The following is a 27734-nucleotide window of genomic DNA, read 5'->3' on the forward strand; positions in this document are numbered from 1 at the left end:
CAGAATATGCACACTCTCTTTATTCCTCTTGTGTCAGGGAAAAGCCATCTGGCCCTCTCATTGCCACCCATGTATGATCATCATCAAAACTGGGATGCACTGAACTCCAGGAATGAATAGCTAGTCAAATTCCAAGGAAGTTGACACATGGGTGCGGGAGACGCTTGGAAGAAGATAAGCCATGCAGTCAGGGAGGTGGTGTGATGCCCTTTATGGATATAAGTTTGGGAACATAAAGAGACAAATGATGTTTCTACAGGGATTTTCCCAGACTCTTCCATAGCATTAATACAATTACTTGACAATTACAATCAGGAAATTTTGACTTGTGTTATCTATTTCAAAATGTTGTTTAGTTCTTATAGTAAGTCAGATAATTTCAGGGGCTAGATAAACAATGTTTCACATACAAACAAATTTGTGTTTGAACATAAATTTCAACTGGAAACTATTTCACAGGGTATTGACACATGGTAGGGACTATTTGAATATCAGTGCTATACAATAATAATAATATTATTATTCATTATTCAATGTTAGGAGGTAGACATATAGATGGAAAGAATGTAATCCATAATAAATAGAGAGTCCTTCAGCTACGATCTGTCTCAGAGTTTTTCAACTAGACATTCTAAGTGTTCAATAAGTATATGGAATAAATCAATGGAAAATCATATTTTTCTAAGATCTTGGGTGTGAGAAATGAAAGGAAGTGACCTAGCATGGTAGTCTAAAAAACAGCAAAAACAAAAACAAAACAGGTTTATTTTGGAAAACTGGAAACACAGGAGAGAATGAGGGAAATAAAGTTAAGTTGGTTCCATTTATCCATTTATCCATTGGCTCCTATCGACCCATTGTCAGTGGATTCCCCTATAGGGTTAATGTCTCCTTGTCCACAGGAGTAGGTATGTGCACCATAATGAAGCAATTTCTTAAGTGTCTCAGGCACAAGCAGTGGAACAGAGAGCAAGAGTTGTGCTGGTGGGAGGAGGGGGTGGTGAGGGATCAGTAGGGTCAAGCTGCTGTCAGGCTTTAATTGTTAGCTGGATTCTGTGGCAGCAGCTGGAGTCAAAGGCAGGTTAGGGGGGTCTGGGACAGCACCACCTAGTGGTTGCTAATTAAAATGATAATCCTTCTGCAGATTTTCCAGTGCAGAGTGACATGCTGTCCTCAGCCCACATTCAATGGAGAATCCAAACAACGTGACTGAATTCATCCTTTTGGGCATACAAAGAATCCAGAGCTGAGGAAAATGCTCTCTGGTTTGTTTCTAATCATGTATGTGGTCACAGTACTGGGAAACCTACTCATCGTGGTGACCATAAGTGCAAGTCAGAGTCTGAAGTCTCCCATGTACTTTTTCCTTGCTTCCTTGTCCCTCATGGATGTCACCTACTCTTCCGTCATTGCCCCCAAATTGTTCATGGACTTCCTCTCTGAGAGCAGTGCCGTCTCCCTCTAGGCTGCATGACCCAGCTCTTCGCAGAGCATTTCTTTGGTGGTGTGGGGATCATCCTGCTCACCGTGATGGCCTGTGACCGCTACATGGCCATCCGCAAGCCCCTGCACTACAGCAGCATCATGAGTCCTCGAGTGTGCTGCCTGGTGGTGGGAGGGGCCTGGCTGGGCGGATCCATGCACGTAGCAATACAGCTTCTCTTCAGGTACAGAATACCTTTCTGTGGCCCCAATATCATGATCACTTAAACAGTGTGGTAAATAATAATACTAAATGATTTCTTGCCTTATTTCAATTTGTCCTATGTCAACACTCAGAAGCAGGTAGTATTGTCTTTATGAACTTCTGTTCTCATTTTTAAATGATGATTTTTAAAAAATCAACTTTTATGCATACTTGTGTCTGTAGCTAGGCACTTTTCCATAGATCCTTGTATTTTATGAAGCAAGAATCAAATCATTAAAAAGCACATTCAGTAGAAAAATTTAAAGAAAATTTGAAGAGTAGCCAGGATTTTCAAGTGCCTTGTAAAATTCACTTTATTTCTTCTACTTAAAGATTCAGCAGTCTCCAGGTCTCTAGACCAGAAATGGCTTGCTATTCAACCCTGCCCACTTCCATGACAGTAGCCAACTGGACTAATACAATTATAGTCCAAATTTCCTCATTACATGGATGAACTTCAGAATGCTTCTAAACAAGGAATTGCAGGAAGTCACAATTAAATTACCAAAGCTGGAACTCAAGATGAAGCTACGAATCTTCTCTATCACCTGTGGATGTTTACATTCCCCTTTTATAGACACTCTAGTATTTTAGTCCTCAAAGATTCATCTCTACCTTAAGTCTGCCTGATCTCCAACTTCCACCCTCAGAAAATGACTTAATTTGTGTTCTCAGTGACAAAAGAAGCATGAAAGATAATTTTTCATCTGGGTGCACCAAACCATTGAGAATCACAAAAGTATAAACTGGTCTGAAGGAAACATTTCCTTATCATAATTGCAGATTAACAGAAAACCTTATCTTAGAGTAGAAACATCTTTTATTAGAATACTTTTATTCCCAGAAATCATGCACAATCAAAGCTTCATAACTGAATTTGTCCTCCTAGGGCTTTCACAGAATCCTACTGTTCAGAAAATACCATTTTTTGTGTTTTTGTTGGTCTACATTGTGACTATTGGGGGCAACATGCTAATTTTAGTGACCATAGTCTGCAGCCCTGCACTGCTGGGCTCTCTCATGTACTTCTTCTTGGCATTCCTGTCTTTCCTGGATGCCTGCTTCTCCTCTGCCATGGCCCCAAAGATGATTGTAGATTTACTCTATAAGAGAAAAACCATCTCTTATAAAGGATGCATGATTCAACTTTTTGCAGAACACTTCTTTGCTGAGGCAGAGGTGATTGTCCTTACATCCATGGCCTATGACTGCTATGTGGCCATTTGCAGGCCTTTGCACTACTCTTCCATCATGAACTGGAGTCTCTGTGGCATTCTGATGGGGGTGGCCTGGACAGGGGGCTTCTTGCATTCCATCATCCGGATTCTGTTTACTTTCAGCTTCCCTTCTGTGGCCTTAATGTCATCGATCATTTCTTATGGGACTTGTACCCATTACTGGAGCTGGTTTGCACCGTCAACCACATCTTTGGACTTTTTGTGGTTGCCAACAGTGGGCTTATCTGTTCTGTAATATTCACCATGTCGCTTGTCTTGTATGGTGTCATCTTGCTCTCTCTGAGAACATTCAATTCTGAAAGGAGGAGGAAACTTTTGTCCACCTGTGGATCTCACATTGCTGTTATGGTTTTGTTGTTTGTTGCATGCATATTTACATATGCACGGCCTCCATCTGCCTTTTCCTTTGACAAAATGATCACGATACTCTACACCATGCTAACCCCCTTGCTCAATCCTTTGATTTATACTTTTAGGAATATGGAAATGAAAAATGCCATTAGGAAAGTGTGGAAGAGTTTGGTAGTGCTTGCGGATGAAAAATAAAATCATCAAACTTTATGAAAACAAAACAATTAGTAACAAATTCCAAATGATCCTATACAAAAATATTGATGGAACTCTATCTCTACAATGGTAACAATTCTATAGAAATGTCACTAGGGTGGGGTCAGAGATGATGTTTTCAATATCTTATCAGGTCTCTATTCCAGCTGGCAAGTCAACATCCTTTTATATAAATTGAAGGTTATTGAATTTTATGCTTAATTAGAATCAAATATTTTTAAATATAAAGATAAAATACTTTTTAGATTGTTGGTCACTGTCTCCATGCTTTGAAAAAAATTTGTGGACGGAGAACAAAAGTATCTTAGAATTTAGAGACAGATACCGATTCAAAGTATTTCAACTGATAGGAAATTTTTACTTAGTTCATTTATTTCAGTGATGCTGGAGGAAAACCAACCTGAACTCAGGAGGGGCCTTTAGAAGAACATTAGTGAAACTTTGATTGCAGGTTTCCTGTTTGCTGAAATCTTGTTCTTTAAGGTGGATCCATTACCATCTCTATAGGTTTAGTCATTCTTGAATTTCATGACAGGTAGACCCTGATGGCCCAGAGATGCCTGGCTAAGGCGAGTTCCTCTTCAGTCAGCGCCACCTCATATCAATCAACTTTGGAGAGCAAGGGGAGGCAGATTTCATGTGGACTCAACAATGAGTATTTCTTATTCAAGTACAATCAAAGGGAATTGACATATGTATGGCATAACCAAGAAAACCAGGACCAACTGTGAATGTAGAGAGCAGACTCCTCCAAGAGCTAAAGAGGAAGTTCAGAGACACCAGAGAGAAATAGGAACTTTAAAAGAAGAAAATATTTCAATTTATTTGGTATTTTAATTTTTGTGGTTTTTTTTGTACACAAGTTAAAACACACTTATTTCAACAAGTATCAATAAGAAGATCATTCAAATTTATACAGCTTATATGTCAGTCTCACAGTGAAGGCTGGTTGATATGAGGTTGCAATGTGGTTTCTGGAATAAATGTATTTAAAGTAATATTGTTCAGTTTTCCCTAGTCCATCAACACTAATAAAACACCTATTGTTTATGGTGGGAAAAGTACTAAATCTTTCTGTTTTTTTCCTTTGCCATACCCAAAGTAAAAGAGTTAGTGATAATACTTTTCTTCTCCAGAATAAATGTGGTAGGAGATAGATAAGATTTCACTGCTATTATAAATCCACGAGGAACTGAGAATTAGGGTCTAAATTTTCACCTGGACAATGTGAGAGCCCTGCAGCAGACCAGGTGTGTGACAAAGGTTTAGACATACCAGCACACCAGTCTTTTACCTCTCCCTTTCTCTCTATCATCTGTCTTTTCTTATCATAGAGATATCATGTCCTTCCCAGGTACACAGAGATACATTCATCCCTACAGACTCTAAGCAGTCATTCACCTCCAAGAACTAGCTCAAGAAATGAGATCTGATCTAATCAGCTCAGTTACTTTACCAAACTTTGAAATAGTATAAAATGATACATTATTCTGCACTGTTTTCAGTGACCACCCGATTCCTCACTGATTCATCATAAACTTGAAATAGACCAAATGTTTTCACTTTAATCCTAAACCCCTCATTGTGTACTCTGGTAATGATACCTCGTTAAAGAAAACAAAACATTCAGCAGAAGCATAAACAAATGCTGAAAGACATCTATCTAAGGTTTTAATCCTTTCTAATTTACTTAAGAGGATTTTTCATAAGCATCTTTACAACAGTTATTTCTTTAGCTTTGTATTCTATTTATGATGATTTTTCCCAGGTGTGGTAAAATTCATACCAATATGTATACTCTTAGTCACATAACAGTTATTTACAGTAATTGACTTATAGTTACTGTAGTTATCAAAATAATTTTCAGAAAAATTACCAATATAAAATGTGAATATTTAAAAAATCTAGATATCAGAAGGAAGATGATAGCTGATTTCAAGTTTAAATAATGAAATTAATTATGAAGTATATTTTGATACATCACAGGTCAGATAAAATCATTTGGCTGAATATCTTATAGTGTCCCTGTAAGACCCCCAAAAAAGAGACCCTAACTCTGTCCCACGGATCAACGGCAATCCCCATCAACTGCAGTTGGAGTAGTAAGCAGCACTATGTATGGTCCTTTCCACCTTGGTTCCAGACTGGCCACACGGTGGCGCCGGATGTACTCTGAGTCTCCGACCTGGAACTGATGAGGTACTTGCAGTTCTCCAGGCTTGTAGGCCTCGGCCAACTGATTCCACACCTCACTCTGCACAGTCTCAAGAGCTTTTAATCTGGTGTGCAGAGATTGAGAGGGGTAAGATTCTGGGGAAGGAAGGTGTTGTATGGTAATGAGTGGGGAGTGAGTCCCATAAAGGATTTCTAAAGGAGTTAGCTTGAGGAAGCCAGGGGTATTGCGTACCCGAAACAAAACAAAGGGAAGGAGGACTGTCCAGTCTGTTATACCAGTCTCTAAGGATAATTTAGTCATGACCTCTTTTAAAGTTCTATTCATTCTTTCTACCTGCCCTGAGCTTTGGGGCCTATAAACACAATGTAATTTCCAATTAAGCCCCAGGATTTTGGCCAGTCCCTGACTTACCTGGGCAAAAAACGCAGGGCTGTTGTCTGACCCAATTACCTTGGGCACCCCGAACCTTGGGAAGATGTCTTCTAGTATTGTTTTGGCCACCACCTGAGCAGTCTCCTTCTTGGTAGGAAAGGCTTCAACCCATCCTGAAAATGTATCTATGAATACTAATAAGTATCTGTATCCATACCTGGCTGGTTTTACCTCAGTAAAGTCCACTTCCCAGTAACTCCCAGGAGGATCTCCTCGGAGCCGTTTGCTGTGAGGTAGCTTGCTGGGCTGGGCATTTACCATCTGGCAAGACTTGCATTCTTTTACAGTTGTATCTGCAAGCCCCCCAAGCTTCACAATGTAATACAGTGAAGACTGGACAAGAGTTTTTAAATGTTTTGGGCCCAGATGAGTTAACTTGTGAAGGTGTCTGAGAAAAATGATCGCCTGTTTTTCAGGGAGAATTCTTTTTCCTTCTGAGATTTCCCGGATCCTCTCTGGAGTCTCCAGGCGAAATCCTAATCTGTCCATTTCCTCAAGGTCGAGTTCTGAATATTCAAAGTTCCTAATAGAGGGATATACCGCATCCTTAGGGTGAGACATCGATTTTTCCCCCTACAAGGATAGGACGTTAAGTCCTTGAGCCACCCGCTTGACTTCCCTGTCAGCCCTTTGTTTCCCTCTGGCAACTTTTGACCCCCCTTTTTGGTGTCCGGGGCAGTGAATTGTTGGTACATTCTTAGGAAGGTGAATGGCCTCTAACAGGCTTAGAATTTCCTCTTTATTTTTGATTTCCTTCCTTGCCGAGGTCAGCAGCCCCTGCTGCCGGTAGATGGCCTCGTGGAAATGGGCAGTAGCGAAGGCATACCGGCTGTCAGTGTAGATGTTAATTTTTTTCCTTCTGCCACCCCAGAGCCTGAGTCAGAGCTAGTAACTCGGCCTTTTGAGCTGACGTCCCCTCCGGTAGGCTGCTTGCCCAGATGGTTTTTTCATCATCCACTACTGCCGCCCCGGCTACCCTTTTACCTTCTATTAAGTAGCTGCTTCCATCAGTGAACCAGGTCAGCTGAGCATCTGGTAAGGGCTGGTCTTGGAGGTCCCTTTGTGTCCCTGTTTCTTCTGCTACTATCTCTTGACAGGTATGCAGCACACTCTCCTGGGTGGACATGTCAGGTAGTAGGGTAGCTGGGTTGAGGATGGCAGGCGTCCCGAACTGGATCCTGTCTCCATTCAGTAGGAGACTCTGGTAATGCAACATGCGGGCATTGGACAGCCACCGGTCAGGGGGGGCTGTCTGATGATGCTCTCCAAGGCGTGAGGGGCAATGACCATTAGTTTTTGTCCCATAGTTAATTTGTCAGCATCTTTCACCGATACTGCCACTGCTGCCACGGACCTCAGACAGGCAGGCCAGCCACTAGCAACAGGGTCTAGATTCTTGGAAAGGTAGGCTACCGGCCTCTTCCATGGCCCTAGAGGCTGGGTTAGTACCTGTTCTGAACATGGTAGTGGTGTTCTTGATGGTCTGTGGTTTCTTGGATTTAGGTTGTCTGCACCTGGAATGTTGCAGTGTGAGGCTTTGCCATTGTGGGACAGTGTGTAACAGATTTCCTTGTTGTATAAAAAGAGTTTGGATTTTTGTTCTGGAATTTTTTCTCTTTGCTAAACTCTCTCTGCTACTTTAGGTTGAAGCTCACTAATAGAACTGGTATCATCTTGTTTCACAAAATATGGTAAAATAGAATAAATAGAAGATGTTGAAGCTACATGAAAGAAGGATATTCTTAAAGGTAGGATATTCATGTAAAGATTCTACAGAGAAGCAAATCCTTTAGAGTGGTCCCACCAAAAAGTGGTATGAAGTGCTATATCCCCTTTTCCCCTCATTTTTTAAAAATTTTGATTCATTGTACAGAAATGGGTACAACTTTAATTTCTGTGATTGTATACCAAGTAGAGTCACACCATTTGTGTAATCACACAAATATATAGGGTAAGGATGTTTATCTCACTTTATTATCTTTCCTTCACCTATCCCCTCCCCACCCTTCATTTTCTTCTACACAATCCATCCTTCCTCCATTCTTGCCTCCCCCCTTTATGTATCCTCATCCACTTATCAGAGAAATCATTCATCCTTTGGTTTTTAGGAATTGGTTTATTTTACTTAGCATGATATTCTCCAACTTCATCCATTTATCTGAATATGTCATAATTTTATTCTTCTTCATGACTGAATAATATCCCATTGTGTATATATACAAGCTTCAGTTTTAAAAACTGGGTCCTTTTCATCCAACAGAACTATCAGATGAGATCAGGAGCATCAGGAGAATATGGCCATAGACCCAAGAGAACTGCCATACTTTCTTTTCACATGAAATGAAAAGAGAAATTTATTTTAATCTCCAGAAACTGTGCTTTATTTCTAAACTCATAGAATTTCAAAATCAGTTTCTGAGAGAAAAAAAAAAAAAAAAAAAAAACACACAACAATTTAACTAACATAAAAGTTTCTATCTGTGTACAGAAATGTGTCTCTTTAACAAGCACATGCCCCAATCTGAGTACAGCACACATTGTCCAGGTAGATTGATGTTGCCTTGTCCCAAATCTCAGTCTTGAATTTGATAAGTGCCCTGGCATCTTGTCCTACTTTTACAATCAGGCCCTATATTCCATCCCCACATGCACAGTGTTTCATTCCTGAGCATCAAGGAAAGTGAATGCATCTTCACACAGAAACCCAAGAGAAGTTAAAAAATGAGCTGTGCATCTTTTAATTGGTGGCAGACACAAAGCTTAATAAACATCTGAGCAATTAGAAAAAGCACACAAAATTTCTCACACAAATCATTCTTATGGAAAATTTCCAAGTCTCAGGAGAACTGAGGAACAATTCTCTAGGTTCATAACTTTTCAGGGAGACTTCTTTAAATTCCAGTTGGAAACCAAGGAGGAAACCTGCTTCTTCCTTTTTCTTTTCCTGAGATCATGTTCAAGACCACAATTCTGGACCACTGAGAACATTCTCCACCTTGACTGCCAGAAAGGCTCTACCACCCCATTGTACATGTACAAGGAAGAATCGGAAAACTTTTCACATTCTGGCCGCCACTGAATGGAATTTCCTCCACAGAGAATAGGGGTTGACCATCATTAGAATTTTCAGGGAATCAATATGGGGTAAGATTATAATTCACATTTCTGCATTTTAATAGAGATTTCAAATAGTGAAGCAGTGTTTAAAAGTGTGTGTTTGTGTTGAGGTCAGGGTACTAATTTAAAGCCGTGCCTTGGTCTATCCATAACTGTGCATATTGGACTAATTAACCATTGTGGCTCTCAGAGTCCTTATCTTTAATGGACCTTATTTTACTGAGCTCAGTCATAGTGAAAGGGAATAAATAATACATGTGGAGCCTCAGGCAGCACTTGATAAAAACTAAGTGCCCAGAAATATCAACAGATATTTGAATGATTCAAATATTTCTTTCAGTCAGGATATGGTGGTGGGGAGAATATCTTCCTTCAAGTATAATAAAATTAGACTTACCATTTAGATTTTCATCTTCATCTGTTTACTTCATATTTTTGTCCTTGTTCTCCTACAGTAATTTTTTGTTCTGAATAAAGTTTCATTTATTATTTATCCTCTAATGTTCTCCCCATCTGCAGGTTTAAGATCAAACAGTGGAATTTTCTGAGACTGTATAAAATACACTGAACTTGAACCATGGTAAATCCAAGTAATGCTTTTCACAATTATTGATGTAGAATATAACCTTTGCTATTTCCACAACTACAAACTCACAAGTAGCACAGGAAAGAACATTTAATGCAAGAAAGAAGGACTCAAGCCTCAGAGTCCAGTCTTCTAACAATGACCATTTAATTTTTCTTTAGTGCATTAGGGGTTGTAAATCCCTAGCAGTAGAAACAATGATGACAAAAAGAAAAACTGGCTTAAAATGTGGTAAGAATGCCTTAGAATGGGGCTTAAAGAGATGTTCTTAAGAGAGTTTTTGACTTTTGAAAAAGCAGGACAATATTTTCACCTTTGTTTGCATATGACCAGAAAATGGAATATATTATGTGTCAGCTCAAACATTTTTTCATTTACTGCTCAGCCATAGAAAGCTGCCAACATCACAAATAGATATAAATTAATGCATGAAACTTAACATATGCTCTGACTCAAATCCTTAGTAAGTTAGGTCTTACTCATCTGCAGCAATATATATCAAATTGTCCAAGCAGGTGCAAAAAGGCAATCCCTACATGGTCCTGATTTGTTTGTAATAAAACAAGGAATCTTATTTTTTTCTTTAAAAATTTTTGTATTATTTGTGAATTGGATGAAAACAAAAACAGTAAATGTTTTCTAAACCTAAAAAAAAAAAAAAATCTGAAATTTACAGCTTGAATATAGTTACAAAACACTACTTATAATGAAAAATTCACTACTAACCCCTTTTTCAGTAGTGAATGTTATGTGTACTTTAAATTGAAACAGAAATTCTATTATTTTCACAACAATTGGTGATAAAGTTAGTTTTGTGGCTAAAAAGAGTGGAAAGCAAACAGTGGGCAATGTGGGCAGAGAAGGAAACAGTGGGCAATGTGGGTAGTGGGATGCAGTGAGGTAAACTTCCCAAAGTCACTGCTCTGGTGATGGCCCAGTGTCCACATAGTCTGTGCTGCCAGGAGGCCCTGAGAAATCTCAAGTACAGCTCCACCATATTCTACAGTATGGCAGATCAAGAAAGGGAAGACCACAGAGTGTCCAAGGAGAAAAATAGTCAAAATAAACTGCTGCTTGTAGGACAGTTTAAAATCAATATCAAAATTAATGCATAAGGACAGGGAGGATTCTGTGCATGGTATGACGTTTTATGGAAACTTAACAATAATTAAAAAATTTTGATGTAAATTCTGTGTTATTTTAACCAGTTATTTCCTCCTATACAAGTCAATCTCCCTTAATTTCACCTTCTTTTGCTGAACTTCAGATGGTGGAAAATTTGGTATTGTATGTTTAAACTTATGATCAATTTTAAAGTTGTTAAAATCATAGCCAGATACATTGCAATTTAAGAGTTTTTAAAAATTATTTTTATCATTTTTGTTTTCTTCCAAATATATTATATTCAACTAATTAATGTAAACAAGCTATTAGAAATGTTGTTTTTCTTATTTAACATACTGTAAAAGTATTTCACCTATTTTTAAACACTTTTGATACATCCTATGGTGTTATCATATGCTTAATATGTAACCATATGATTTGTATAAACATATTTCTGTAATTGAATATTCTAGATATGTTTCCCTTATCTCCATCACACACAGCACTGTACCATCTTCCACTGTAAAGATTTCTCTCCTCATTTCACTTTCAGAATAATCATTTAGGGTTGAGGTTGCTAGTATAAAATTACTAACATATTTATGATTCTTAAATTATTTACAAATATGTTTTACAAAAGAATTAAATGAGTGAACCTGTTTCATTGCTATCTTAAGAGGTATAACAAAATACTGTGATTTTATAAGGATAAATTTTTAGAGTGATTCAACTTCATCTTTCTTTGTGTATATAGGCAGTGCTTTAAAAAACTGCTGCTACCAATTTTCTGTCTCATCCTTTTAATTTATACTTTAAAAAACATATTATTTATAATCAACTAATTCTTTGGGGTCAGGTAGTTGAAGTCTTCTTCTCTATTTTAGACTACTGGAAGTGTGAATGCTGGTTTCTTCAGTGACACATGATTACCAAATACTTCCCTAAAGGGAGAGGGACAAGAATGGAGAAAGGAAGGACTGTATAGATGGAAAAGAGGGGTGGGAGGGGAGGGGGAAGGGAAAAAAATAACAGAATGAATCAAACAACATTACCCTATGTAAATTTATGATTACACAAATGGTATGCCTTTACGCCATGTAGAAACAGAGAAACAACGTGTATCTCATTTGTTTACAATAAAAAAAAAAAAAAACTGATAGTTTTCCAATACCAAACGCTGAAAGAATTTTAAAATTAACATTTTATTAAAGTAAGTCCAGGTAAACAGAAAATTGGTAACATTGTAAACATCCTGTGTAATATTCATTTTCCTCCAATATTGTCACCATTAATTAGCATAGAAATATTTATCAGTTATACGAAATGATAATGGCTACTTACTCTTTACTAATCATTAGATTATATTTGACTAATTTTTCTACTATTATTTTTTTCTGTTCTAGAATTCAATCCAAAATAATCAGTTGCTTTTAAGACAATTACTTTTCAAAAAATTTAAAAGGATACACTTTGTGAGCAACACCATCAGCTCACTATATTCTCCACTGTCAATGTTCTGACACCAATTTGGCAAATGTCTTTAATTGATAAAACAAGAGGTTACTTCTTTTATATTTAATGAATATTTAAAATTTAAAATTAAATTATTTTTAAAATACCCTTAAAAAAGTAAGTGAAAGGGCAAGTTTCATTTAATTATTAGATTAACATCAAACCTGTCTTCCTTTTACCCTCCTGCTCCACTTGGTTTTCTTTTCACAATGAATGTATCTGAGACAGGAATGAATGCATGTGGGGCTGAGGGCCACAATGATGTACTCAAGGTCTGTCAAATATATTTAAATGTGCTGTACAATTAAACAGGTTATTTCTTCTTTGCTACTCATTGAAGAATATATTTTTTCATCATAAAATAGATTTGATGAGTAACATACTTATCAGGCTTGGTCATGTGAGGTGGGATTTAGGAATAAGCATGCTGCCATTTGTGCTCTGGGTCAGGGGCTGTGGCAGTTCTCACCACATCTCACCCTCCCCTGGTCCCTGTCTGCAGCAAGGTTCCCACATGTAAGGTCTAGTCTGATCACCACAGGAGTCCTATTGATAGACATTCTAACTAAACTCACATGGAAGTGTTAACTGAAGGTTTCAGAATTTTAACTGTTTTAAGTAACCTTATGGAGTAACTGGATGACTCATGGAAATGTTTTCAGTGGAAAACTCAACTGGCTTTTCCTGGAGTACTTAATAACTATAATTAGTAAGAGCCTATTATCATAAGCAACATTTTCAAGCTTCCAAATATGACCCTGAACATGAACTTGGGAGATGAATGTGTAAGCTAAATAAGAATATATTGGGTAGTTTCACTTAATCAGACCCAGTCACATTGTGTAAATTATTGAAAAATGACTAATAGAGTCTGAAGACTCTGGTCTATGGCAGTTGCCTATTTGTATACATGAGTGATTGGTCATCATCTTCTCATTCATCATCATTTTATACTTCCTCGATTAAGATGCTCCTTCACTAATGAACAAAGAATCAGAAGCTTTAATGATTCAGGTGGATGAAAACCCTAGAAAGATATCCCCAACCCTGAGGACCTTGATAGAAAAGAGAAATCCCTACTCCTTTCTGGGTGATCCAGTGGAAAGGACTTGGGTATGGTGACAAATGTTCTGTGTAACATCCTAGAGCAAACATCTGGTGTTTGCCTGAACTTATCCTCCTGAAGCATGAATTTTCTGTCAATGAAATAAGGATATAAATCCTTCAGGGTTCACTAGGCAGTGAGTCTTGTATAAATGCTTCCCTTTCTTTATTTCACTTATTCACTATTTCAACATTCAGAGGTAGGCATTTTGTTTTCATGAAATTCTCTTCTAATGACCATTAGTTAATTAAAAAGAAAAACCTTAACGTTTATTGCAGTTTTATGTGTTGTCTGTCACTTGGTACTTTCTCACAGATACTTCATTTTGAAAAAGAAGAAATTGAATCATATAAAACAAATTCAATTTAAAGAAAGTTTTGAGGAGTAGCCATGCTTTAAAACTTTTGCTTACTTTACATATCATTTCTTCTTGTAGGAATGAGGGTCTCCAACTCAGAGATGACTTGCTGGTCACCCCTACCTCCTCCTGTGACCATGGCAGAAATGCATAATACAGCTACAGTCCTCCTCTCCTCATTATGGGGCTGAAGTAAAGAATGTTTCCCAATGATCCACTTAGGGAGGTCACTAGCAAATCATCAAAGCTGTATTTGGATATTAAAATCTATTATTCTTTTTTTTTTAACCATAGACAGATGATTTTATTCATCTTTATAGAAGCTCTAATAATTCAAAGGTAATGAATACTGTATCTTCAGTTCTGATTGATGTCTAGCTCCTATTCTCAATAAATGTTGAAATTTGTGTTTGGAATGACAAAATAATTGGTGACTCTAAAACTATAAACTAGTCTGAAGCCAATCTTTCTCATAATTACAAACTTCAAAAATTGTAGTGTGTTTGCCCTTTTTGTGGAAATCATGCATAACCAAAGCTTCATAACTGAATTTGTTCTTTTGGGGTTCTCACAGAATCCTACTATACAGAAAATAGTATTTGCTGTATTTTTGTTGGTCTACATGGCAACTATTGGGGGTAACATGTTAATTGTAGTGACCATTGTTTATAGTCCTGCACTGCTGGGCTCCCCCATGTACTTCTTCTTGGCATGCTTATCATTTCTGGAGGCCTGTTTGTCCTCTGTTATCACACCAAAAATGATTGTAGATTCACTGTATAAGAGGAAAACCATCTCTTACACAGGATGCATGATTCAACTTTTTGCTGAGCACTTCCTTGGTGGAGCAGAGATGGTTACCCTGACAGTCATGGCCTACGACCGCTATGTGGCCATTTGCAAGCCCTTGCACTACTCTTCCATCATGAATTGGAGGCTCTGTGGCATTCTGGTGGGGGTGACCTGGACAGGGGGCTTCTTGCATTCCATTATACTGGTTCTTCTCACTTACCAGCTACCCTTTTGTGGCCCTAATGTTATCGATCATTTCATGTGTGACTTGTACCCATTACTGGAGCTGGTCTGCACTGATACTCACATCCTAGGTCTTTTGATGGTTGCTACTAGTGGATTTATGTGCATTATAATCTTCTGCTTGTTGCTTGTTTCCTATTGTGTCATCTTGTTCTCCCTGAGGACACACAGTGCTGAAGGACGGAGGAAAGCTCTGTCCACCTGTGGATCTCACATTGCTGTTGTGGTTTTGTTCTTTGTACCATGTATATTTATAAATGTAAGGCCTCCTTCTGTCTTTCCTTTTGACAAAGTGGTAGAAATGTTTTATACCATCCTTACTCCCTTGCTCAATCCTTTGATTTATACTTTTAGAAACAAGGAAGTGAAAAATTCTATAAGGAAAATTTGGAAGAGATTGGCATTAGTTTCTGATGAAAAATAAGATATTAGATTTAAAAAATAGTATAAAGAACAAAGTAATCAGAATGGTCCTAGACAAAACTTTATGCTCAGTACTATTAAGAGGTAATACACTTCAGTAGAACAAAAGTATTTGGGCTGACAAAGATCATGTTTTTATTTTTATAGCAGGTTTCCAGCCTGAGTTGAAACATCAGTATCCAGATACATTAATTAAAGATAGTTGGCTTTTAGACTTACCTGGAAGTTAATAAAAAACAGAATGGAGAGAAACATTACTTGTCTGAATGTATGACAATAATTTTATGATTCCCAAAAACATGAGGAGGCAAAACAAACATATTTTTGACATGAGGATCAGGAAGCTTACTCAAATTATTTCAAGTGAAAAAAAAAAAATTCTTTAGGATGGTGAGCTCAGTGATTCTGAATAAACACAATGTGAATTCAGGAAGAGCACAGAGAAAAGCAACATCGGAACTTCCCTGCAGGAATTCTGCATAACATGACTCCATCATTTAGGCTGGGTCCATTACCATTTTGACAGAATTGGTATAGCCTCATGAATTTCTTGATAGATAAGCCTTGAGTGTCCCAGGGCTGCCTACTATGTATTCCTCCAGGCTCAGGAGGAGAAGAGGATGCAGATTCCATGAGGGAGTCAACCATGAGTATGTCCTGTTCCAGCACAATCAAGGGGTATTCTTGGGATGCTGCATTGCCAACAAAACCAGGACCAGTTGCAGATGTGAAGAGTTGATTCCTCTCCAGCGTCAAAGAAGGAATAAAGCTAGAGGTGCTAGAGAGTAAAAGGAAGTCTCAAAAGATTATACCTCCATTTACTCAGTGATTTGAAGTTTTGTGATTTTGTGCTGGCAACTGAAAATAATTCTATTTGAGCAATTACCAATAAAGAGATCATTCAAATTTAGACACTTCTTATTTGTCCTTCCCATCCTTAAGGTGACTAATATCAGGTTGCCATATGGCCGCTGGAATAGATTTACAAAAAACATTTCAATTTTCCCCTAGCCTATCAGCACTAATAAAATTCTTATTGAATATCATGGGCAAAAATATTGAACTTTTCTGTCATTTTCTTATTCATCCAGGTAAGGCCCAAAGTAGAATAGTGCATATATTAGTTTTCTTCCAGAACAGACATGGCCAAATCTAGATTAAATTCCATTGCTCTTTGGTGTAAGCACTTGAGGTATTAAGATTTGGTCTGAAACACCAATTGGACAAAGTGTGGGGATGGTAGCAGACCAGGTGTGTCACAAAGCTTTAGGCATGCGAATGTACCTGTCCTTCACTGTTCCCTTTCTTCTCCATCAGCTGTCCATTCTCATAACAGGGGTAGCTTCATGTCCTGTCTTTTCACACAGTTCTCTTCATTAAATAGTTCATGTAGTTTTAAGATGCAGCTTGAGAAACAAGGAACTGATATCATTGGGTCAATCAATTTATGGACCGGTGAATCTAATATTTGAAACAGCATAAAATAAAACATTTTTCAGGACAGATTGTAGTGGCCACCACAGATTTATTTCTGATCCATCATATACAAACATATTTTATCATTTTTACTCCCATACTCTTATAATTTTAGATAATGATATACATTAGTAAATAAGATGTAATATTCAGTCAAGAAATAAATACCAAAACACATCTAACAAACATTTTTTTGTTTTTACAAGTCTGCTTACCAGAATTGTACAGAATCCTGATACAATAGTTGTTTTTACATTTTATTTTCTATATTGATTTTTGCATAGTCATGGTGACACTGATTTCAATGTATTTATCTTTGACATTAAAACTGTTTTGTTAATGTAAGTTTGGCTTGTATCAGTAATATAGTTAAAAAAGCGGAGTCAAAATAAACTATGGGAATTAGTGCACTTTGGTATCTGACATGTTTATGGAGAGCTGGTTTATAACTTAATTGATTCAGAAATTTTATTTGGCACATCATAAATCAGATAAAAATGAACATTCTGCTGCAAATCTTGCAATAGTTCTCCCTCCCAACTGTTGTCTATCCTACTATGAATTGGCTCATTTTTGGACGTGGGTCTTTCCTTATCTAATCCCCTGCTATTCTTCCTTTCTTGCTGTTGCTCAAAATGGCATTTTTCCTTTTGACACTGACTTCTTCCACCTCTCTCTAACCTTTCTGCCTTCCTCACTGTAATATTTTAAATACACATATCCAATGCTGGTCTTTTGGGTGGAGGTAAAGATGGCAGAGTAGGACCTGGTAGCATTCTCATTTCCTCCACTATTTAAACATGAAACAGCTGGAGAGAATCTATTCAGGAAGGTGGGTGACAGAGAATGAAGTGAGGTTCAGTATTGGACAGTGAGATACTTGGAGATAGTCAGAGGTTCTGGTTATTAGAACAGAGGGAGAAAGTATACACTGCACCAATCCAGTCCTGGCAGATCTGGAGCTGGGCAGGGGAGAGTCCTGACAAAAGGGGGAAGGGAAAGAAATGAGATAAAGAACAATATTGTTATAGAAAAATCTGTACAACAGATGTAAGTCTGAACTTAGCTGATCTGAGAGCTACATAGCAGGCAGGTGTGTCAGAAGTGTTCTGAGTTTCAGCACTTACAAATGAAGATCTTCTGTGGGGAGCCATCTTATGGGGTCAGGCCTGAGTTTGATGCTTTGGGAAATATAAAGTCCCTGCATCTTCATTTTCCCTGGAGGTTACAGGAAATATTGCTCTGCTGTCCCAGCCAGCATCTACCTTTTGGCACAGTATGGCCCTGAGCAAATGAATGCCACAAGCAAAATGTTATGATTTGGATATGAGGTGTCCACAGCCAAAGCTTCTTTACTGATGCAGGGCTGATAACTGGCTGGATTTTGAGAGCTGAAACAATCAGTAGATACTAGTTTGAGTGACTGCATGGTAAGTGTAGGAAGGTGGGGTAGACCTATAGGATTTGGGTAACGGGGTATTCCCTGGAAGGCTGCATCTTCCCTGGAGTCCTTCCATGCTGCTCTCTGCTTCCTTGCTGCCATGAGGGGAGCACCTTTCCTCTGCTAGGCCCTTCCCTCCATGATGTGCTCCCTCACTTGGGCCCAGAGCAATATCATTGGTCATCTGTGGACTGAGACCTCTGGACCTGTCAGCACCGAATAAACTTTTCTTCCCCTAAGTTGTTCTTCCCAGGTATTTTGGTCACAGTGATATGAAAGCTGACTAAAGCACAAGACTTCTGAGTAATATATATAGTGAGATGGCTGAAAGCCAAAGGTCACCAAAGTCTACCTACCAGTTGGCAGCTGGAACAGATCCTAGGTTACCCTTGGACAAAGTCCTCTATCATGTGGACAAGTTGTGCTTGTCCCGGGGAACTGAGGATCATGTGATGGGGGTAGGGCATGGGTTTCTCAGAGCTGCCACTTATGCAATGGAGGGATCTACTGAGCTCAATGAGCTACTGAAATCACCTCAGTTGTACCAGAGGTAGGCAGGCTGAGGGCTTTGCGAATGAACTGTGGAACCTGGGTGTCTCACGATTTCTGCAGCAGATTGTGGTCTAGATTTGGTAAAAAGTAATAGTTTTCCATCTCAGTGCTGATCTGGTTGACTTGGTCACCACCTCCACACTCACATGCATTCAAAAGCTATGCTTTTGTAGCTTTTGTACCTTGAACGTTTGTCACACCTGGATTCCTGGTGTGTTCCCAAACCAAAAATTCTCAAAGAGATCTCACCATCTTTAATCCCTGACAAGATTTTAGCCTGTGTTGTTTGTTCTTTTATTTATCTTATATTGTGTTTATATTGTTTTGTTTTGTTTCCCCTTGTTATATCTTTACATATTTAAGTCATTTTAGATTTTTTAAAAACTCATTAATTGGATACTTTCCATCTTCTGTGTTTTATCTCATTTTAATTCTCTTCCCTTCCCTCATTTTTTCTCTTAGAATTTGTTCTTCTTTCTCTCCTTCCTCCTTCTTACGTTCCTTCCAATGTTCTCTATATCTTAATATTAATTTTACTGCCCTTAATTCCTAGCTTTTCTGCCTATTGTACATTATTACTCTCCCTTTCTTTACTTTGGTTAGTGAAGATGTAGAGATCATTTTCAAGTTTTATTAAAAGTAGGTGTTCTGATTTAAATATGAAGTATCCCACAATAGCTGATGTGTGAGATGTGCAAGAATGTTCAGGGGTGAAATGATTGGGATATGAGATCCCCGATCCAATCAGCAAATTAATCCTCTGATATGAATTAACTAGGTGACTACTGTAGTCAGGAAGGGTGTCAGTGCAATAAGTAGGTCCCTGGTAGCATGATTTTGGTGGTCATATTTTGTACCAAACACTTCCACAATATCTTGTGCTTCACCTTAGGCCCAGAGCTCTGGTGTAGACTGACCATAGACTCAACATCAGAAAACCTGAGACAAAATAAGGTCAGTTTCCTCATATACATTGTTCTTATCAGGCCTTTTGGTCACAGCAACAGAGCTAACTAAAAAGGAAATAGGGTTGTTGCTGTGACTAACCCAACTATGTGGTTCAGAAGACTTTGGGCACTGCTCATGGGATCTGAGGTTTATGTCCCAGTTTTAGTTTTAATGTTCTCTTTTCCTTATAATAAACAGACCTGTCATAACTTCTATTCAAATGAGTTTAGTGACAAAAATTAATCTGTAGAGATTGTGATTTTAGTTTTAAGGTCAAAGACTCTTAAAATCAATTTCTGAGATTAAAAATTATGTTCTAATTGATATAATTCTTTCCCTAAATATACATACACTTATTAAACAAGAACTTTTTGCTGCCATAGTCTCATAACACCGTATGCTGTCATATGTTGCCTTATTGCAGAACTCAGCTCTTACATTTTGTAAGTGCACTGACATATTGTTCTAATTCTCCAAGCAGACACTATCTTCCATCCTCTCTCCAGAGTGTCCTATTTTTTTATATGATGGGAAATGAACCCTTTTTCAAATAGAAATTATAGAGAAATTAAAATAAAAGAGGGAAACTATTAAATTTGGGGGGATTTAGTAGTTTCATAAACACTTGAGCAATTGTAAAACCCACATAAAATTGTGTCATAGCAAATTGTGCTGATGGAAAATTCCCAAGCCCTTAGGGAAACTGAAAAGGAATTCTACAGGTTCACAAGCTCTCAGGGAATCCTCCTTAAATTGTGGTTGGAAATCAAGGAGCAAAGTATGTTTTCTCACTTGTTCTTTTTCTTTGACCACATTGAAGGCAGCATTAGTGATGCAGAGGGAACATTCCCTATTCTGAACGCTTGGGATACACTACCTCTTTCTCCCTTAGATGTGGAAGGAAGACTTGAAAACCACCTACACAGTTTGGTCACCACTGAATAGGCATTTTTCCATGGAGAAGAGGAGACAGCTGTCACTAGAATTTTCAAGGAACTTCTAAGTGGTGAGATTTATAATTCACAGTTTTGCATGGAAGATTTCAAGTTGTAATGTTGTGATTAAACATGGGTGTTTGTTCAGGGCACCAAGTTTAATGCAGAACCTAGGCCCCTCCAAAACTGTATATTTGTGCTAATTACTCAGCCTTTCTGACTCAGACTCCTTTTCCTTCTTCGTGAGCATTTCCAACCTCAAAAAAAGTGAAAGTAATTGATGTGACACATGTGGAGCCCACGGGACAGTAGGCAATACATAAGTGCCCAGTGAACAAGAATAACTGTTCTATAAGATTCAAATCTTTGTTTGAATTGGGTGTGCTGGTTAGAACTTATTCCTTCAATTCTAATAAAATTAGACCTTTATTTAGATTTCTATCATCAACTCAAAATAAACCAAATATACTAGAAATGCTGCAAGTGCATATTTTTGAACTGGCTTTCAAAGAGCATTTTATTGGTTCTTTCAAAATATATGCTCATTTATCATTTTAACCTCTAATGCTCTCACCTTCCTAAAGTTTTAGATTATGAAGTGAAATTTTTGAGGCTACATAAAGCATAGCATTGTGGGGAGATGGTAAATGCATATGATGGTGCACCTTCACACTGTTGGAAGAGATTTTACATTTACTCTTTCTACTCTACACACTAACCACTGCCACAGGGAAGGACATTAAAGATAAGAAAGAGTGACTAAATTCTTAGAGTACAACCTTCTGATTTAGCAGTGTCCTCTTGATTTTCCTTGAGTTCATTTGATGTCAGATTTGTGCCTCAGAATTGCTCAGGAGAACTGTGGACACTGAAGTTCTTAACTGCTTTACTGCTGGTTGTGTGCTAGTTGTAGAGGTGTGGTCTGTCCCTTGAAAAGAGACAACAGAAATGACACAGGTTCATGCATCAATTAGGATGGACAAAGACAGAAATGAAGGTTTTTCTTTTTTGCTGATATTTTTTGATTTTTCAAATTCTACTAAGAGTACAAAGGTTGAGACAATTAGGGAACTCAGTAGAGCAACACTGAAGAGAGGAAACAGGTACGGAAATTGGAAGAAAACATATTTCCCAGACAGTCAAGAAAAGGAACATGCTGAGATATCTAGACAAGAAAAAACTTTCATGGGTGAATAATAAGCCTGAATCAAAAATATGGTGAATTGTGAAATTAAAATGTACAATTACAAATACAATGTTAGTTTATTCTTTTAACTTATAACAGCAATAATCATTTAGAGAATTAGCTGCAAATGTGAATGATATGCATGCATATGCATATTGAATGTTTATGAAATTTCTTGCTTGAATATAGTTGCAACAAACTACCTATAATACTGGTTTTAATTTTAAATGTCATATGTACTTTGAAGTTGAAACAGAAAATCCCTTGTTTGCAGAACAATTGGTGCTAGAATTAGTTTTGATTTTGAATAGTCAGGCCCAGGGAGACAAAATTCCCAAGGTCACTGCCCCAGGAGATGGCCACAGATCTTGCTATGAGGGAGCCCTTAGCAATCCCACCTGCAGCCCCAGCACATTTCAGGGCATGGCTATCAAGAAATAAAAGACTCTGGGATATTCCAGAAAATTTAAGGACACAGTAAACCATCACTCATGAGAGAATGTGAGTTTACAATTGACACAACCAGGTGAGTTCAAAGGAAGAGCTCCATCTGTAGTACAGTAATTTATGGAAAGCTAATTATGTAAACATTTTCATACAAGATTCTATGTTAGTCACTTAGTTCTTCCAGTATAAATAAATTTTCCTCAAACCTCCTATTCTTTTTCTGAACTGAACTGTATGTACATGATGGATAATCTGGCATAGTAAATTTAATGTGTGATCCATTTAAATATTTTTTATAATACTGACCAGTTTTACATTGCTATTTAATAGTCCATTATTTTGTCGACTTCTATCTTGATTATAAAGTTGTATGATACATTCATGCAAAAAGCTGAGTTGTTTAGAATTTTCTACCTGATTTTCTCAACATGTTTTAAAAATGTCAAATCCTCATATTTTAATGTTTTATTGATCATGCCATGGTGTGTGAATTTGCAATAGCCTGGTTCACATTAAACATTAGTGTAGTATTGAGCACTTACATATCTCTCCACTTCACTATTGTACATGACCCGGTACCATCTTCCACTATAAATCTTCCCAATCTTGCTTCACATTCTTGAGCACATTTTAGGGTTGAGATTGCTAGTATAAAACACAATCATGTTTATGAATATAAAATTTTTACTAAAATGTTTTCCAAAAGAATTAGTTTCATTGAAATTTTAAGATGTATAATTTAAAAATAACATTTTAAAAAGATAAACTAAGTGAGGAATAATTCAACTTCAGTCTCACATTGTATATGAAGAAACTGCTTAAAAATAATGCTGATATCAATATTTTATGACACCCTTTTGATATACTAATTAAAACCAATTCTTACAGGTTAGGCAGCTTGACAAGTGTTAATTATTTTATAGCTAGAACATTGGAAGCCTGATATTTTGTTTAATGACACAGTATTAACCAAGTTAGCTGGGATTCTAGTTTGTGATGGCAGACACAATGATTTTCAAATTTATTAGAGTAAGTTTAGATTAACAGAACTTTTGCCAAGATAGTAATATTATAATTTTAGATGAAAAAAGACTATTCGTGAAGAATATGAAATCATAGTGGATACATTACTATTAATTAAACATATTATGATATGTAATTATTTTTTCTACTGCTGTTCATTATCTGTTCTAGGATTCAATGCAGGATATTTGTTGCATTCAATACAATTGCCTTTCCAAATTTTTAAAATCATAAACCATGAGCACAGTACTCTTTTGTCAAGGTTTTGACTTTAATTTTGGAAATCCCTTTATTTGATAAAGTTTTTAGTTGAAAGTGTAAAAAATTTAAATACTATTGATCTTAGAACACTGTAAAAAGGAAGTGGAGAGGAAAATCTTATTTAATTATTAGTTTAACCTAGGGCCCTGTTTTTCTTTAAGGCTCCCACTCAATTTGGTTTTCCTGATACAATGAGTCTGTCAAAACAGGAGTAAATGCATGTGGTCTGAGAACCCAATAATGCTTTTAGGGGTCACCAGGGACATTTAAAACTATCATATATTTAAAAACATTTTTTTTTTGTTTTTGCTAAGTGTGAAAATATGTAATACATTTTCACGCACGTTTGAAGATGAGTAATACAGTCTTCAGCCTTGGTTATGGCAAGGCAAGAATTACAAGTAAGCATGCTGTCATTTCTGCTCTGGCTCAGGGGCAGTGGCAACTTGTTCTCACCACACATCACCTTCCCCTGTGCATTGAGGTTTCTACCTGAGGACCTAATCGGATACTCACAGGAGTCATAGTGATAGACATTCTAACTGAACCCAGATGCAGAACTGTAACCTGAGGCTTACAGAATTTTAAGAATTTCAAGCACCCTGATCCACATCACAGAAGTAGGGTAAGGTCCTGAATTTGCACCGAGGCTTGCATAAGTCTAAAGCCAGATTTCTCACTGGTTTCACTTAATTATTTTTCCTGGCTGAGACCTATAGTAAGCTGCCCAGAACTGGATCATTGGATTCTCTCTCTTTTATAATAAATAATTATTTTCTGAGAGGTAGTGAGAGGCTATTGATTTTTAGTACAGACATTGGTTAGGAATGGTCCTGAGAACACAGTGGAAATGGTCATTTTAAAGTAAGCAGAAGGGCCAGTAGTAAAGGGAATATTGCATGTTTGTAAGTTTTATTAACATTTAAAATTGTTTCTGTTAACTGAAGCATTCATTAGCAAGCTTATTTTCTATTTCTCACAATAAACACTACTATTCTTTTATTATATTTTAAACAAACCTATATAGATAGATATAGTTATGCATATAAAGTTATTCACACAAACATGTGCTATTTGCCTGATACATTACAGGAGTTTGTACAGGTGAGGATTAATCAGTTTTTGACTCTGTGTCTACCTGTGGGAATGTGACATCAAGTGTTTAGTTAATTACTAGCCTGGTGTGGTGTGCAGTCCCTGTAATCCCAACAACTTGGTGGCGGAAGCAGGAAGATGGCAAGTTCAAAGCCAACCTCAGAAACATAGTGAGATCATAAGCAAATTAGTGAGATCTTGTTCCTAAATAAACAATGAAAAATGGACTGGGGTGTGGCTAACTGGGTAAGCATCCCTGGTTCAATCACTGCTTCCGGCGTGGGGGGGAACAGAGTTCAGACAGTTATCTGCATGACCAATGGAAATGCTTTGTGTGGCTAATGTAGCTGGCTTGTAATGTAAATATATGATAACCACAGATGGTAAGAGTAAATTATTATAAATGACACTTTCACATTTTCAAATTTGACACTCATCATAAGCCTGGAAAATGACCAGGTAAGCTACATATAGCAACTTTGCTTTAAAAGAAAGTCAGATAAAGGTAATATGCATTTTGCAGAGTTATACTTGACCAGATTGGGCTTATTGTATAAAAAAATCAGAAAATGATCAATAAGGCCTGAAGACTCTGATTGCTATTCTACACCTGTTTCTCCTCACCTATGTGGTTGATGACAATTGTCATATGGACGTGATTGAGCTACCACCTTCTGGTTCCTCATCATTTGCTCTTTCCTTTACTGAGATGCCACCTTCACAGAAGTATGAGAGTTCTTTATGTTTCAGATGGACAGACTCCAGGAAGGTCATGCTTGCTCTGAAGTTACTGAGGGAAAGAAAAATCCCTACTTCTTTTCTTGTTGATCCAGTGGAAAGGGCCTCATATGGGGATGAATGTTCTGTGTAAGGTCCCTGATCCTTCATCTTTTACTTATTTAAACTCAATATCTTAAAGTATCTTAAAGTGTGTGTTTCCTATCAGTAAAATAGAGTTAATAAGACCTGAACTATCCCCTAGACAGTGGGATTTGTGTGATTTCTCTCCTTGCCTTATTTCACTTAGTAATCAGTACAACATTTGGAGCTAGGCTTTCTTTTGTTCACGGATTTCCATTCTCATTTTCAAAGATGAAAAAATAAAAAAAGTCCTCTCCATTCAAAGAGATATTAAGTGTGTGACTAGTCACAATTTTCTAGGTCTTTTTTTTTTTTTATAAAGAAGTAATTAATACATGAAAAGGCAAATCCAGTATAGACTGTAAAGAAATTTGAGGTATACATAGTATTTTAAGTGCCTCCAAAAATGAATGATGTTTCTTCTTCTATTTACAGGTATGGGAGTCTCCAGATCAGAGATGGCTTGCTAGTCACCCCTTCCTTTTTCATGACAATGACAAGCAAGAATAATAAAATAACTGTCCTCATTTTCTTAAATGAATAAGTCTTCAGAATGCCTCCCCAAGTTTTATTTAGAGAAAACACTAGTAAATTCTCAAAGGTGGCATTTGAGTTAGAAACCGTTAATCATCACTACCACATGAAGATGCTTGCATTTCCCTATATAGAACCACTAGCAAATTTAAGGTACAGAATCAATTATCTCCAAATCAATGCTGCCCGATTCCAAAACATCTCCTCAACAAATGTCTGAACTGGTGTTTTCAATGACAAAGGAAGCAATAAAGGTAAATGTGCACTGAAACGTTGATGATGATAAAATAGTAATCTGATATGAAGCAAATCTTCCTTTATCATAATTGCAAATTTCAATTGGGCAATTTCAATAAATGTTGATTTTCACCATTCCCTTGAAAATGACGCAAAACAAAAGCTTCATAACTGATTTTGTTCTTTTGGGGTTTTCACAGAATCTGACTGTATAGAAAATAGTATTTGTTGTGTTTCTGATGGTCTACATTGTAACTATTTTAGGCAACATGCTGATTGTAGTGACCATCCTCTGTAGTCCTGCACTGCTGGGCTCCCCCATGTACTTCTTCTTGGCATTCTTATCCTTCTGGAGTCTGTTTTCTCCTGTGTTATCACACCAAAAATGATTGTGGATTCACTGTATAAGAGGAAAACCATCTCTTACACAGGATGCATGATTCAACTTTTTGCTGAGCACTTCCTTGGTGGAGCAGAGATGGTTACCCTGACAGTCATGGCCTATGACCGCTATGTGGCCATTTGCAAGCCCTTGCACTACTCTTCCATCATGAACTGGAGGCTCTGTGGCATTCTGGTGGGGGTGACCTGGACAGGGGGCTTCTTGCATTCCATTATACTGGTTCTTCTCACTTACCAGCTACCCTTTTGTGGCCCTAATGTTATCGATCATTTCATGTGTGACTTGTACCCATTACTGGAGCTGGCCTGCACTGACACTCACCTCATAGGTCTTTTGATGGTTGCCACTAGTGGATTTTTGTGCATTATGATCTTCTGCTTATTGCTTGTTTCCTATTGTGTCATCTTGTTCTCCCTGAGGACACACAGTGCTGAAGGACGAAGGAAAGCTCTGTCCACATGCGGATCTCACATTGCTGTTGTGGTTTTGTTGTTTGTACCATGCATATTTATAAATGCAAGGCCTCCTTCTGTCTTTTCTTTTGACAAGGTGGTGGAAATGGTTTATACCATCATCACTCCCTTGCTCAATCCTTTGATTTATACATTTAGAAATAAGGAAGTGAAAAATGCTATAAGAAAAATGTGGAAGAGATTAGCATGAGTTTTTGATGAAAAATAAGACAGTAAATTTAAAAAATTGTATAAAGAACAAAGTAATCAGAATGGTCCTAGACAAAATTTTATGAGAAGCTCAGTACCTATTAAGAGGTAATACATGTCTACGGAAGAAAAGGCAGGTGTCTAGTCTGAGTTGGCAAGTCAGTACCCATATGTCAATTATATGCTTGAATACAACACATTTCATCATTTCCACTCCCAACCTCTTATTGTACCTTTAGGTAATGATAAAATATTCAGTCAATAAATAAATACCAGAAGACATCTAACCCACATTTTTTTATTCTTATAAGTCTACTTACCAGAATTTTGCAG

The 27734-nt window shown here is 37.3% G+C and overlaps 1 protein-coding gene and 2 pseudogenes across 3 annotated transcripts; all 3 read left to right on the forward strand.

The window, feature by feature from the left end:
- Positions 1 to 1187: 1187 nt before the first annotated feature.
- On the forward strand, positions 1188 to 27402 carry LOC306639770 (olfactory receptor 4C15-like; annotated as a pseudogene). The gene is made up of 2 exons: positions 1188 to 1537; positions 26831 to 27402. The product of its transcript is annotated as an olfactory receptor 4C15-like (transcript).
- LOC306639013 (olfactory receptor 4C15-like) lies at positions 2537 to 3471 on the forward strand (annotated as a pseudogene). The gene has a single exon. The product of its transcript is annotated as an olfactory receptor 4C15-like (transcript).
- LOC306638993 (olfactory receptor 4C15-like) lies at positions 14406 to 15341 on the forward strand (the record flags this gene model as incomplete). The annotated part of the gene is made up of 1 exon (XM_079102442.1): positions 14406 to 15341. One exon carries the CDS (start codon positions 14406 to 14408, stop codon positions 15339 to 15341), a length of 936 nt encoding a protein of 311 aa, XP_078958568.1.
- Positions 27403 to 27734: the final 332 nt, after the last annotated feature.

This window comes from Sciurus vulgaris (genome assembly GCF_902686455.1).
Source record: "Sciurus vulgaris genome assembly, chromosome: 11".
NCBI classification, from domain to species: Eukaryota; Metazoa; Chordata; class Mammalia; order Rodentia; family Sciuridae; genus Sciurus; species Sciurus vulgaris.